Source organism: Petaurus breviceps, unplaced genomic scaffold (genome assembly GCF_028583685.1).
Source record: "Petaurus breviceps papuanus isolate PSGF00001 unplaced genomic scaffold, PetGlider_PUasm1.0 90897, whole genome shotgun sequence".
Lineage (NCBI taxonomy): Eukaryota > Metazoa > Chordata > Mammalia > Diprotodontia > Petauridae > Petaurus > Petaurus breviceps.
Window position 1 is genome coordinate 9,030,351 of NW_027187374.1, and position 15,612 is coordinate 9,045,962.

The window sequence follows — 15,612 nt, forward strand, 5'->3', positions numbered from 1 at the left end:
TGGAGCTGCAGAGCCCACAAAATGACACAGAGAAGTTGGCCTCCCACTGAGGCCAGCCTGGCATGCAGGCAGGAATTGGCCAGCACAGCGCTCTGGGAGCTGAGCCCAGGCCTGTGTGAGCTGGAGGTTTTAGCCCCAGGGCAGGCCTGACCAGCCACAGGCTGGAGGGACTCCAGAACACCAGCAGCTGTGGCCATTTCCAGATTTATCAACACATAGATGCGAAGGACAAAGTGAGAGGTCAGTGTAGTGTGGACTTTGGGACCAGTAGTTGGGAGTGCGTAGGCTTTTGCCCCCAGGGCAAGAAGCAGCTGAGGAGTGGCGGCTGGTTCAACCAGTGCCACATTGCAGCTTCAGCTCCTGGCCTGCAGACTGTAGGGGGACCAAGCAACCAGTGTGAGGGGTAATTGATCTTGCTTTAACCTTCTTGGATATGGATTGCAGTCTAGGGTGGAGGTCCTGGGGCGTGTGCCCAGCTTGCCAGAGCATGTGGAGGCTTCAGAGAGGGCACCCAACTAATACCTCCAGCAGCTGAGAAAACCCCAGCGTTTGGGACGAAAGCTCCCCTGTCTGGTGGCAGAGTCCTACTGTGGCAAAAAGCCCAGGGGTCAAGTGACTGAGGAGCAACATGACCAAGCAAAGGAAACAAAACAGAAGAATACAACATTAGACTCCTATTTTGGGGACAAAAAGGATCAAAGCATGGAACAGGAGGATGACAGTGAAGTCAGAACTCCTGCACCAAAAGCTTCAAAGGAAAATATGAGCTGGTTACAGGCCATGGAGGACCTTAACAAGCAGATAAGAGAAGTGGAGGAAAAACTGGGAAGAGAAATAAGAACAATGCAAGAAAATTACAAAATGAAAGTCAATAGCCTGACTGAGGAAAATAACACCTTAAAAAATAGACTAACTCAAATGGCAAAAGAGGCTCAAAAAGGCAATGAGGAGAAGAATGCCTTAAAAAGCCAAATTTGCCAGATGGAAAAAGAATCTCAAAAGCTCAACGAGGGGAATCATTCCCTCAGATTTAGAATGGAGCAAAGGGAAGCCAGTGACTTGATGAGAAATCAAGATGATGTTAAACAGATTCAAACAAATGAAAGAATAGAAGGCAATGTGAAATATCTCATGGGAAAAACCACTGACCTGGAAAATAGATCCAGGAGAGATAATTTAAAAATTATTGGATTACTTTAAAGCCATGATCAAAGAAAGAACCTAGAAATCATCCTCCGAGAAATTCTCAAGGAAAATTGACCTTATGTTTTAGAACCAGAAGGCAAAATAGAGGTTGAAAGAATCTACCAATCACTTCCTAAAAAAGATCCCCAAAAGAAAACTCCTAGGAATATTATAGCCAGGTTCCAAAATTCCCAGATCAAGGAGAGAATATTACAAGCAGCCAGGAAGAAACAATTTGAATATTGTGGAAACACAATCTGGCAGCTTCTACACTGAGGGATCGAAGGGCCTGGAATATTATATTCCGTAGGGCAAAGGAGCTGGGATTAAAACCAATAATCACCTACCCAGCAAAACTGAGTATCATGTTTCAGGGGAAAATATGGTCATTCAGTGGAAAAGAGGAATTTCAAGCATTCTTGATGAAAAAACCATAGTTGAATAGAAAATTTGACATTCAAAAGCAAGAGAAGAGGGGCGGCCAGGTGGTGTAGTGAGTAAGAGTGATGGTCTCGGCGTCGGGAGACCCGGGATCGGTTCTGGCCTCAGATACTTGGCACCCACACAAAATAACTGGCCGTGTAACATTGAGCAAGTTACTCAATCCCAATTGCTTTAAAAAAAAAAAGAAGGAAGAGAAGTTTGAGAAGGTAAACAGAGAAAAGAAATCATAAGGAACTTATCAAAGTTGAACTATTAACATTCCTACATAGAAAAACAATAATTGTAACTTATGAAACTTTTCTCAGTATCAAAATAGTTGAAGGGAATAGAAATATATATATATATATATATATATATACACATATATATACATATATACACACACACATACATATATATAGGAGGGTATATGGGCATATGAATACATATGTGAATGTGTGTATATATGTTTATAGGTATACATAGAGGGCACAGGACCAATTTAATAGGAAGGGATGATACTTAAAAGGTGAAATTAAGAGGTGAGAGAGGAATATAATGAGAGGAGGTGGGGAGAGACAGAATGGGGTAAACTATCTCATAAAGAAGAGGCAAGGGAAAATGGTTACAATGGAGGGGAAGAATAGGAAGGCAAAAGGGAATGGGTCAACCTTATTCTCATTGAATTTGGCTTAGGGAGGGAATGACATACACACTAAATAGGGTATCTCACCCTACAGGAGAGTAGGGGGGGAGGGGATAAGAGGGGGAATGATGGAAGGGAGGGAAGGCTTTGGGGAAGGGAAGTTGGAAGCACTCACTTTTGAAAAGAGACAGGATCAAAGCAGAGAATAGAACAAGTGGGAGGTGGGATAGGAGGGAGGGAAATATAGTCAGTCTTTTACAATATATCTACTATGTTTACGTTTTGCATTAGCTACACATGTATAACCTATACTGAACTGCTCATCTTCACAGTAAGGGTGGGTGACAAGAGAGGAAGGGAATGAATCTGGAATTCAAAGTTTTAAAATCAAATGTTTAAAATTATACATATATATTATTAATACTATTTTCCATGTAATTGGGAAATAAGATATACAGGCACTGGGGCATAGAGATCCATCATGCCCTACTGGAAAAGTTGAAGGGGGTATGGGAGAAGATATGGGAGATAGCAGATTGGAGGAGGGGATATCCTGTGGGATTGCTATTTTGGGGAGGTGGGTAGGGGAAAAAAGGGGAGAAAATTTGTAACTCAAAATCTGATGGAAATTAATGATGTAAACCAGAAGTTAATAAAGCATTTGAAAAATTAAAAAAAAACTGCAAATAACTTTGGGAAGATTATGAGGTTAACAATGAGTTTCATCATGATATGAACTAGACTGATCAGATTTTAATTCCTAAAACTTAGCTAGCATGAAGACATTGGAATAAGGGGAAAAAGAAGCTAGGGGTTGGGAGAAGGTATAGAAAGGGAGGTGTAATGAACTTTCCCTGCTTCACAATTTTGCCTAGGACTGACCCTGTGCCAAGGAAAGGAGAAATTTCATTCAATTCTCTTTTCTACCTCTCTGGATAACTTTCTTATTCTAAAGCCCTAAATTGACTATATAGGTTTTTGTGGACTGGCTGGACCACCTAAATCATCAAAAGTGTTCTATGGCAAAATATTTCTTACAACTTCCAAACAAACTTTAGTAACAAAGTCTATTTACAAGGTGGGTGCTATCTATACACATTTAGACATTTCTTAATAGACAGAAAGTCACAGGCACTTCTTTTTTTAATAGAACTAAGTGGAATTATGGAACTCGAGAATTTTGTGCCAATTTTCATGTACACAGGAAATGCTAACTTCTTAATCTGATTTTTATTCATTTCTCTACCAAGCATATGTACACCAGATGATCCACATGGAGGCTCAGGAGCTGCTAGTCCCAAACTACTTGCACTGGAAACTCATTTTGATTTACAATGTATTTGGAGCTCAAGACTGATACTGTCCAAATAAAACAGAGAGTAGAAAGTGTTTGCATAAAGAGCATACTGTGCCAATTTATTATAGAATGCAGTTAAAAAAATGATGTTTCAAGGTTAGATTCTCCAATTAAAAACCACATAACTAGAAACACTTGAACAGCTATGTAATGGTGGTTTTTCGTCCTGGTATGTTGTAAACAGAATTCTGAGAGCATTTGACTACATTCTTCATCAGAGTAACTAAAGAGTAGCTTCCAAACTTAACTGTTCCTTCAGGGAAACCAAATTTCTGAGGCATGCATTGTTATTTGGCATTAAGTACTTCAACATGAAACACTTTGCTATGGCATTGTAAGTGCAAAATGTAATACTTATTTACTGGACATACACATTGCAACTAGGAAAAAAAATTACATGTGTAGATAGTAGAATTTCGCTTGAAATTTGGGGAAAGGCACTGCATCCCTTTTCTATAATCACACATTTACTATCCACTTCACATGCTTTGAACCCAAACTCTGTTAAAAGTGTTTTAACAGCATCTTCTACAACATACATATACACAAGTAATTATGCTTTGCAATAGTCTCCCATTGCCATATTTTCACCCAGCTATACACAGCTACAAATATACTTTAACAACTTTATTTACAAGTTTATTTTCATATTTCAGTGGAAAAAAAAATCAAAATATTTATGCCAATATTCCCCGAGTAGGCCTACAGCTAGCATTCATATTTTAAGAAACATTAAATAAAACCAAATCTCAACAAAAAAATACCTAAACTAGGACTACCCACTTGCCAAATTGTGCAATAAAAATGCTATTTTCTTAATTCTTCAGACTGAATCCCACATATGAATATTAAAATCTAAATCAATTTCTTTTGGAAAGCAGTTACATGTGGTACCAAATAAGATGTCAGGGAATGCATTCCAGCTGTAAATTGAGTGTCACCAAAAACAGAGGATTAGGATCTGGAAGGGCAATAAATATTAAAGTCTTTCTCAAAATGTAAAACAACAAAGAAACTCAATAAGACACTGACACAAAAGTTAGTCTGGAAAATCAGTAACTACACATGCACAAAAGAAGAAAACATGAGGAAAAAGAAGAGATTTCAAAATTCCCACATTGTATGTTTTTTTTGAAACAATGCTACTCTACTATATATTCCACACAATGACTGTAGCCCACCAGATGATGAATTCTATCATTGTAGATTGTGTAGCAACATAAGGCTCTCCCCACACCTGTGATCATCTTTTCTCTGAAACAAAACAAAAACAAAAAACCACAACAGCCCACCTGAAAAGAACAAGTACAAGTATCACTTACTGGCTTTTTCAATTCTTTCCCAAATCTCTGATCATCATTAACTCAGTGATGGGCATAAGGCCATTCTAGGGCTCCATGAACACTAACTGATGTGCAGCACTGAGAACAAGGAGACAGGTAGCTCCTTGATTCTTTTCTGGGCAACATGAACTGGAAATCTGGCCACAGCTACCTGTCTTTGTTGCCACCACAAAAATCATGACCTGACATTTCCATAGTAAAAGATTACTCCCTATGAATGAACAGTGGTTTGGAATTCATCTACGCCGTTATGCCAATTCAGCTTAAATGAATAGGTGTGTACTCTGGTCTTCTTGTCTGAATAATTTTGGGTTTGGGTTTCTTCATTCCTTCAGCCTCATCATCCTCTTCATTTTCCTGATCACTCTCACATACATGGACCACCACACTGGGAGTGGTGTCAGTCGCTGCATGCAATTCATATTTTTCACCTGCAAGTGGAAAACAATCACAGGACACCTTAGAAACGTCCCTAACAAGTGTGAAAATAAAACCAAGAAGTAGTAAATGGAAATGCAGCTGACTAGAGAACATATCAGTTTGAATAACTGGCCAAGGAAAAATGAATAATTTTAGAGACATGGGTATTTGTCATGGCTAGATCAGGGATTGTTAGCCTTTTTTGGGTGTGTGTAATGAACCCTCTGAAGAGCTATAAACACTTTCTCAGAATATTTCTAAATGTATAAAATAAAATACACAGATTATGAAGGAAACCAGTTATACTAAAATGTTTATTTCAAACTAAAAATTTTAAAAACAAATTCATGAACCCTAGGTTAAGAATCTCTGTAGACAGACCCTGCAATTTCCTGTATTTGGTAAATTATTCCTAAAAACAAGAAAAATAAAAAACCTACTCCAATAGCACCCAATTCTTCTGAAATAAAAAGAAATTCTCAGTTCATTTGTAATGATGTAATGACAGAAAAAAAAATCTGACAACAGACCTATTGAGAAGTCTATTTTGTACCTGAAGTAAGGTGACTACCAATTTTATCTTGGTGCTGAGTATTTTCAGCACAAAAACCACTTCATTCTGACTGCCCAAGTATATCTGTGAAACAGTCAACACTTTAATACTTTGAGGATTTTATCCATGTAGCTGTGTTTTCTCCTTTGAAAAAGATAGGCAATTATCTATTCATGCCAAAATAGAAAGTTTCCATGGCTTGCTTTGTCTTCAATCATTCTGGGGCAAGCCTGCTAATGGCTGGCTTTCATACTTAGTGAGGTTGGTCCTCAGACAAACAGACCATCACTGGCCTATCATGTCATTAGTATTCCACTAAGACACCCTGGAAATTGCAGGGTTACCTGTGTGCTACAATGAGGCAACAAAGGACTTCAGTGGAGGATCCAACACCTGGCACAGCACTTTATATACATCAGGGACTTAAAAAAATAATTTTTTTCCAATCAAAAAATTTTTTTTTCTCTCTCTCCCATCTCTTTCCCCCAAAAGCTTTCCATGGAAAAACAACAACATTAAGCCCATAATAAATGCTTGTTAAACTGAATTGAATTCTGAATGGAACAAAACAAAAATAGCTCTGAGGAAGAAGAATAAAAATGTATTTGATTTAAATTGTATGAAATGTAAAAGGTAATGGGAGAGAAGGCTGTCTTTGAATTTTAACATCTTCACAACCTCCTCCTCCCCTCCTATTTTTTGCTTTTCTCCCCAGACTTCTACCATTGTTACATTTGTCACAAGAATAGTCCTTACCTGGACCTAGTTTGGAGATAGCATATAAAAGATCATAATTAATGACTGGAGTAGCATCTTCCACTTGCTTCCAGCCAACAGGTGGAGAGGCAGGAGGAGAAATCAGAAACTGTTTGTCTGGATTAGGTGGAGCCAAGTGCGAGCTTCCTATGTGCAAAGTCTAAAGAGAAAAGAACATCAACATGAACATTTTCAGAAGGATTCTTCAGCAAGCAATTAAAGCAAGCCTGTCTCATTGTACTATAATCTATTGTATTATAAGCTATTAAATATAACTGAAATGCCCCAAAAGACAGCTGTAAAACTGAAAAAAAAAGCTCAGGCATAAAAACCCTTGTGAATCTAGTAATAACTCTGAAGTGACCTTACCATGGTCAGGGAAAAAGATCCTTAAACAAGTCATATTGCCTAACTAACTGTGTAACTGTGGGCAAACTACTGAAACTCTCTGGTCATAGTTTCCAAATATTGGGCTCAGAGATGTGGGTGTGATAATAAATGAGGATAAAAATCCCTACCTTCCCCAAAGGTTTATTGTGGATATATGAGATAACATATATCAATACTATGTATTCACATTACTAAATACATGCAAGCTTTAAAATAAATTGTTCTACATTTAGAATACCCTGTTAGTCAGTGAAGCTTACAGGTATAGACCAGGAGTTCTCAACCTTTTGCTTTGCCCTTTGGCAGTGTGGGGAAGTCTATGGATTCTTTCTCAGAATAAGATTTTTGTTGACTGCATTCATAATTGAAGAAAATGTTAAATTTTAGTTAGCAGTTAGTGAAAAGAAATATTTTTTTTCCTAGGTCCATTAAGTTCATGGATATATCCATAGACCTAGTGGACTCCAAGTTAACTGTCCCTGGAGGAGCTTTAGCAGTTATGCTGAAATCATATCGCCATCTTAAACATTTGGAGTTTTTAGGCTTGGGGGGAGTCCTCAAAGATATCATAGTTTAACTTTCTTAATTGATAGATGAAGAACCTAAGATTTGTTCACGATACCATGTGGCTTAGTTGTAGAGATAGGATCAGAAGTCTCTCTTGTTCAATTGCAGTCCAATCTTTTCATAAAATCCACATTACCTCTGTAACATTGGCTCTGTGTTTAAGTCATTGAGGTTTATCGCTATTTATTACATTATTACAAAGAATGTTGCTAAATCATATTTGTACAAATAGATCTTTTTCTGGCTATTAATAGCATCTTTAAGTTATATTCCTGGTAAATGTGAAAAATCTGTTAAAGATTTTGGTAGGCAGACTTTTGAAAAGTCCACTTTCTACAAGAACAAGAAAAATGGAAAAAGAACAAGTTGACAAATGTTTAAAATAAATATCCACAAAAACTGAAGATGAGGTTTCACCAGATAAGATGATAAGGGAGTAAAGGGCATAGGGTGAGGTGGCTAAAAAATGATGAGAAGGGAGTAACATGACAGCAAAAGACTAAGAACCTCGGGAACCTTTGGTCAAGAGATTAGAGAGTGACTTCTAATTTGAAGAGAAAGTATCACTAGCATCATGTCTGAAGAAACTTGCCATTTTAAATCTTTGTTTTTATTAACAATCCTCTACTAAAAACCCATTTCTTGAGCCCCCTTTGAAATACATCCCACTCTACTGAAATAACTGATGTAATTAGGAAGATGGAAAACTTATACTAAAATTCCTTCCTTTAACTTAGTAGTAATATTTCCAAAACTCATTCCCTTAAGACCTCCTTTCCTTGGCCCCTTGAGATTACTCTCAATATGCTATTATTAATAGCACAGAACAATGGAAAGAGTATTGGATTAGTTATCAGACAAAGTGAAGTCTAGGCTGGTGACCCACACAGGCAACAAGGACTTTTTTAGATACTGGCAAAACAGAAGAGGAGGGAAAATGGGCAGGATCTATAAATAAATAGAAAAGGTTTGATGATAATGGCTCCATTTAAGTTTATATGACTTTAGACAAGTCACTTAAATTCTTTAGGTCTCAAGTTACAATAATAACACTAATTCATGATATATACAGTCTAAAAGAAATAATATACGTGAAAGTACATTGTAACTTATAAAGGGCTTACAAATTAAGAAATTATTAAAAACCTATTGGGTCTATGACTTAGCTATTAGTCTTTCTTGTGTTTATCAATGTCATGAGGACAAAGCTCCTGATGGTGGTGAGTGGGGAGCTCATGTATCCCCCCCCAAAAAAAAATAGTATGTATGCAGGCACAATAAAAAACTTATTATGAATACACTACTTGTCTTGGGCTTAACTCTTTGCATGGTTAGACCAGTCAGTTTTAAGGACTGAAACTAGAGTGATTAGCTAAACTTTTTGATGAAAGTATTTATTTCCTGCTGTGAGCAGAGTACAGAACTAGGTATATACATATACATATAGATATACATGTAGACACATACACATATATGTATATATCTTCCAGGCCTACATTAGCTATATAAATAAAAATAAAATCATTTTCTGGCTCACAGTTTTTGGAACAGTTTTCTTCCTAAAGAAGCAGAGTAGGAAAAAAAAAAGCATGAATTGAATTCAGTGGAACTATTATTTGGACTTTAATTAATGGATGTTAGTAATAGTCCCCAAAATGATTTAATATTTAATAAATATTAATATATTTGTATTTATTAGATTTATATATTTATATAAAATATTTTATATTTATACATAATTATATAATATATTTGTAACCTAACATATACTATATATATATTTATACAATATATAGTTTTATATACATGCTATTTAATAAAACAGCATTCTTGTAATTGAAAAAAATTGGAAACAATCTGGATGTCTAGTGATCAGGGAATAATTGAACAAATTGTGGCATATGAACATAATATAATGTTGCATCATGTTGTGTTGTTTTTCAGTAGTATGCAACACTTCATGACTCCATATGGGGTTTTCTTGGAAAAGATAATTGAGTGCTTTGCCATTTCCTTCTGCAGCTCATTTTACAGATTAGGAATTGAGGCAAACAGGCTCAAGTGACTTGCTCAGGGTCACATAGCTAGTAAATCTGAGGCCAGATTTTAATTTTGGAAGATGAGTCTTCTTGACTTGCAAGCCCTTGCTGCCCTATTATAGCATGAGAAATAGCAAAGATGAAAACTATAAAGAAATGTGGCAAGATTTAAATGAAACAGAGTGAAGAAAGTAGACTAAAAAGCATGACTAAGCACAAGTTACAACTATAAAGAGAGAAGAGAGTACATAGATTTTGGTTGTTGGTGGAAAGTAGGGCAAAGGTTGCCAGGTCCACTTGGCCCCAGCCTTTCTCCTTGGCTGATCTGTCGTCGGCAGAGGGAAGCAGTTGTTCAGACAACAGGGGGTGATGATGTCACCAGAGTGTGCTGGTGGCTCGGCAGCAACAGAGGTGTGAGCCACCTGTATTTTGCACATCTGTGCTCTCCCTCCCACAAACGACTATGCCACAATGTGCACGACCAGAAAACACACACAGAGGGACACACACGTGGCTATGGTGAGAACAACTTCTATCTCTAGCAAAGTGGACGGCATCCTCCGGTGTAACCTTCTCAGCCTGCTCTCTTATGGGCTCTTTGCTGAGCTACTGCTGCTCTCCACTGACTGTTGGCTGTTGTGTGGCTTCTTCATCTGCAGCCTTTTTGTGTGTTTTCCCAGCAGTGAAGCTTCTTAACTTGGCTGCTAGTGCTCTTTACTGAGACTGACTGCCTTCAGGTGTGATGTACTTTCCTCCCCATAGAATCCATAGGGCCGTCCAGTCCTTTAGCTCCACAGTCCCAGCTATCTTTAGTTTTTTTTTTTTTTTGAGATGCAAGCCTTAACCAAGCAAGCCAAAGCAGCTAGAAACAGAAGGCCTTACACATGTCTGAGTCTATCACTTAACTTGTATTCTCCTGTGGCTGCTTAGGGATGCTTGGTCATTTCAGTTATGGTCTAAAGTTCCTTTTAATTTCCTGCAAAACTTTGGCATTAGCCTGAATCCCTTTCAAATTATACTGCACTTAGCAAACTGTAAATGAGCTGGGTGGAACTGGAATGAGAAATTTTTCATCTCTCCATAATCCTTCAGGTTGCCATGCAAATCAACTCAATAGAACTACTGAAAAGGGCAGGCTGGATCTGGCTGAGACAGTGCCTTTGCCCTATTTCCCATAAGTAACCAAATCATGGTACTCCCTACATGTGAAAATAATACAATAACAACAACATCTGGAAAACATAAAAAAAATGAGGGCACATGTAAACAAATATGACACATCTGATGTTATTTGGTTAATGTTAATTTGCATATTTAGGATATGCTATAGATGTTGAAAAGCTTATGATTTACTGTATGATCTTCTTTTGGCTTTTGTCTGTGAACCTGAAAGTTGTGTTTATTGAAAGTTATCAAGTTTATATAAGAAAAGATTTACAGGGAAAAAAAGGAATGAATGAAATTGGTATTATTTCTACTTCCTTCCATAAATTGTCACTATACATAGTCATTTATTTATCTATTTATTTGCTTCTACTGATTTCCATGAACTGATTTCGTATATACCTCAATATATTTTAACTACTTTTATGTTCCCTGTAAACAAAACAAAATAAGACCTGCCCATCTTAGATGATGTTAAAAGCATGACACCAGTTCTCTTTCTTTTGAGTCATCACCAAATATGACAAATCTTGAGTTTGGATTTTTAAATCAATTCATAAGTTGCAGTAGCAGAACACCTGGTAATAGCAGGTGAATGTATGTGTGTGTGTGTGATATTTTAAAAAGAATACTCTGTACTTATTCCAACTTACTTGAGCAAAATATAACTTCATTTCCTTCCCAAGAAACTCGGTCTTATGAAGCTGCAATCGGGCATCTGCTGCAGACAATGGGTTACTGAAGTTTATTCGTACTCGTTTGAAGCTCTTAAAATACTGAAATGTGATGTCCTTGTCATATGTTCTAAAGAGAGATTCAAATTTGGCCTGAAAAATGACAAAAAGAGCGATTACTACATCTCAGCAAATTTTCATGGTCTCTTTCTTAGATGACTGACAACATATAGGGGAACTCAGCTAGGCTGAGCTGTTCCCAATTATTTTAGGAACTGACAAATCTTCACTTCCTTCAGTAATGTAAGGACAGAAATTCAGCCTTCCCATTCACATAAAATATTGTAACACAGTCCCCCAATGATAATTAATATGCAACTTTTAAATTTTGTGTTTGGTCTCTCTCATTCTACCCTGACTCCCCTGGGGAACCTGAAATTCTCAAATTTCCTTAATTTAATGTAGCTTAAGTTTACTGACTTTCAGAATGTATTCTCTAACTGTACTTGGTTGAATAAAATACCCAAGTTTAAGGCTTACTTCTACTTATTTTTCTGGAAATATGTAGAACAACTATTTGCTGAAACCACCATTTGTAGACTGGTACTACCCAAATGTAGAGAACCATTTTATGCAAGGCTTAAAAAATATTAATGCCAATCTAAAATCCATTTTGATGAAAAGCAAGTTTAAAACAAGTTAAAAAGTATTTTTAATTCAATGGAGGAAATTTAAAATTTGTATATTTTATCCTTTCACTCATTATTAACAAAATAATAGGGGGGTTAAAAATAATGTAAAACAAATTTTTTTTGACATCCTGGTTTTAGAATACTTACACATTTTTGCCTCTCTGAGCTGCTATGTAGATGCATAATTATTGTGAAATGGTATGAGATCTTAGAAATAAAAATTTATTTTATTATTAGAAATTTATAGATAGAATACAGACCACATTATTTCATTTAAAAGCAGATATTAATGTTCTCATTATAAATGCACTATTAAGAGTTCCTCTAAATTTGGCAGCATGTTATTACCCCAAAAAGCAATTTATCATAATCTAATGTGGGGAGCAAATAAAAGATACTATGCAGCTACAAAGAAATGAATTAAGGAAAAATGAGCTAAAATGTATCTAAAAGATATCCAGTCTGACCCCAATCCCTTCACCTAAAGGTGTTCTTCCCTTTTTCTAGTATTCCCAGAACACTTGATTCTTTCCTTTGTCTTTTTCTTTTCTCTTTCTCACCCTGCTTTATATTATTCTGTTTTGCTTACATATCCTATCCTCCAGCCCCACCTCAAGAATGTAAGCTCCTTGAGGACACAGATTATTTCATTTTTGCCTTTGCATCCCCAGCACATAGCATAGTATCTTGCTTAAAAAGTGTTTGTAGAATCCTTGTACTTTATTTTTTTAAATAACAACAATAATAATAGCTAGCATCTCTATAGTGCTTTGAGGTTTGCAAAATACTTTACATTTGGTATCTCATTTGATCCTCCCTCAAACTCTTGGGAGGTAGATACTATTATTGTTTCAGTTTTATAGATGAGAAAACTAAGGTTCTGGGAAGTAAAAGGTCTAAGAAGGTATTCAAACTCCTGTCTTCTTGTCTTCAAATCCAGCATTCTATGCACTGTACTATGATAAGGTGACTTCTATTTATATTTTTATTATATTTATGTATATGTTTATATCATTTCTCCCCCAATTTTTTTTGGTCATTCTGGAGGGGGGAAGGCAGGGCAATTCGGGTTAAGTGACTTGCCCAAGGTCACACAGTTAGTAAGTGTTAAGTGTCAGAGGCTGCATTTGAACTGAGGTCCTCCTGACTCCAGGGTTAGTGCTCTATTCATTGTGCCACCTAGCTGCCCCTCCCCAAATAGTCTTAAGAAAGTTATATAAATTGTTGTAAGTTCATAGAATGTTACAGAACATCTAGCCTGAGCCTCTTATTTTTTCCTGATGAGATTAGAGTCAGCACTTTGGTTTATATCATTTGGTTTAGATTATAGAAATATAACAGGTATAAGAACAAGACTCCCAACAAGTAGGGCAGTTGGTGGGCTGGGCATATGTACCAGTCTATAAGACACTAATCATTACCCCTCTTTCCCTGTTACTGATAATTTTCTTATTAATTCTCTATCAGAGTTCTAAGATAATCAAGGTAATTGATAATTCCTAATAAATTAATGGAAATGCATACTATCTCTCGCTAATCACATAGCTACAAACCTCCATCCTAGTTTAATAAGTAACCAGAAAAATCTTTTCTCATATTCTTTTGTCCTCTATCTCAAACCCCTGCTCTTATAGGCTAAAACAACATCAATGTTACTGGTCATATAATTTATTACAGTAGCAAACAACTATACAATAATGTAAATAAGCATTTATAATGCATTGACAGTAAGAAAACTTCAGTCTGTGCTCTTCAAAAGTTGAGGGAAAAGAGTATAATAGAATACTCTCACCAGTACTGTCATTGAATTCTCAATTTGAAACACAATTTTCTCAGGATAGTAATCAATAATCAAATCTTTCAGGAATTCTCTTCAAGGCGTCTCCTCTAAATGAGAGTTAAACTCAGGTCTCTCAGTGTCTCTTCAGATTCTCTCACAAAACAATAGTTAAACTCTCCTAGTCTTTGAATTGACTCAACCTCAGTCCCAATCTCTCACAAGAATAAATAATAGCTAAACTCTTAGTCCAAATTTAAACAGATGATGGTTAACTCCTTTACTCCCAATCTTTCACAAGAATGATCGTTAACCTCTATTGATCCCAATTCTGTCACAAGGTGACAATTAACTTGCAATTTTTCTTCTTAGGAAATAGCAGTTTAAATTTAGTACTTTGGTCTCCTTGCATTGCAGTTAATTGCTAGTTCTCTGCCAAGAGTCTCCTCCTTATCAAAGTTATAGTAGCAACATCTCTGTGGAAGAGGCCGTTGAAGCTGATTGTAAGAAAAATTATATCTATCTATCCATTCATTTATCTCTCTACTATTTATCTATCTTCTGTCTTCTAAGAGATTTCTGTCCAAAATAGACAAACTTGATTTAGGCTAACAGAAAAAGACATTTGGACTCTCAAAGCACCAGATAAAGCTCCTCTGCTTCCATCACAGGATAATATCTCATATCATTCTGATTTGTATACATGTCAGATCCCCATCCACACAGAAGAACGTAAGGTCCTTGATGACAGACTTTAATTTTTTATTTTGAATCTCTAGAAATTAATTATATTAATGTACATATCTATTAAAATACAGAATTGTGTTAGTGCTAGGGAAGAGAGATGAAAAAACTCACCTAAGAAGAGGGACTGGATTTACTTTAAATGCTCAAGTCAATAAAAAACAAGAATCCATTGCCTTGTAGTATGTTTATCCCTCCTGGATTTAGGGGGATATGCCCAAAGGAATAGATATAAAAGGAAAGGCAGGACATATATTTGGCTTAGAGCTTACTGGTTTACCTTCATAATGAACAAGGGATAAATGAGCAGTTGTCACCTATACACTGAGGAATTTTGGTATACAGTAGTTATTATAAGTGTTTATTACAGAATAAAGGGATAGTGTATAAACTGTTGCTTTGCTCAATGCTATCCTGTATCTCTTTTATTTCTATAATTTATACTTCATATATATGTGTGTGTATATGTATATATGTTTAGGTTAGATGATAAAAGTGTTTCATCTGCATGTGTAATGCTAAGTCTTTTTTTCTATTGCAACAAGGGCAAAATTCATGTGGAAATGTGGGTTTAGTTAGTCAATAATTTCACATGGTCTCATCAATGGATATCATGAATGTTCAATTATAACTGAATTTATAAATAAGAAGAGGTGACATTAAAAGAATTAGAAAAAACAAACAAAACAGTCATGGAAAAGGAAATAATATATTCCTAGAATGTATGCCCCATATTGATAATGCCTTATCATCACTATTCCCTTAAATCCAACCAACTTTTTTCCCACATATGTCATGACAATTCCTTCAAAGCATGAACAAGATTATATATTACTATGCTTTCTCAAGCCATCATTTTTTAAGCAATCAAAAACTATGTGA

The 15,612-nt window shown here is 36.1% G+C and overlaps 1 protein-coding gene across 2 annotated transcripts in view; it reads right to left on the reverse strand.

Moving 5' to 3' along the window:
* Positions 1 to 3,640: 3,640 nt before the first annotated feature.
* RCAN1 (regulator of calcineurin 1) overlaps positions 3,641 to 15,612 on the reverse strand; it is a 112,450-nt gene continuing 100,478 nt past the window's right edge. For both annotated transcript variants that reach the window (XM_069074964.1, XM_069074963.1), the window contains exons 2-4: positions 11,497 to 11,670; positions 6,684 to 6,843; positions 3,641 to 5,385 (exon numbers count right to left, since the gene is read on the reverse strand). In XM_069074964.1, coding sequence (XP_068931065.1) covers positions 5,213 to 5,385; positions 6,684 to 6,843; positions 11,497 to 11,670 — 507 coding nt within the window. In that variant the 3' untranslated portion in view covers positions 3,641 to 5,212. The remainder of the gene's footprint in view (positions 5,386 to 6,683; positions 6,844 to 11,496; positions 11,671 to 15,612) is intronic.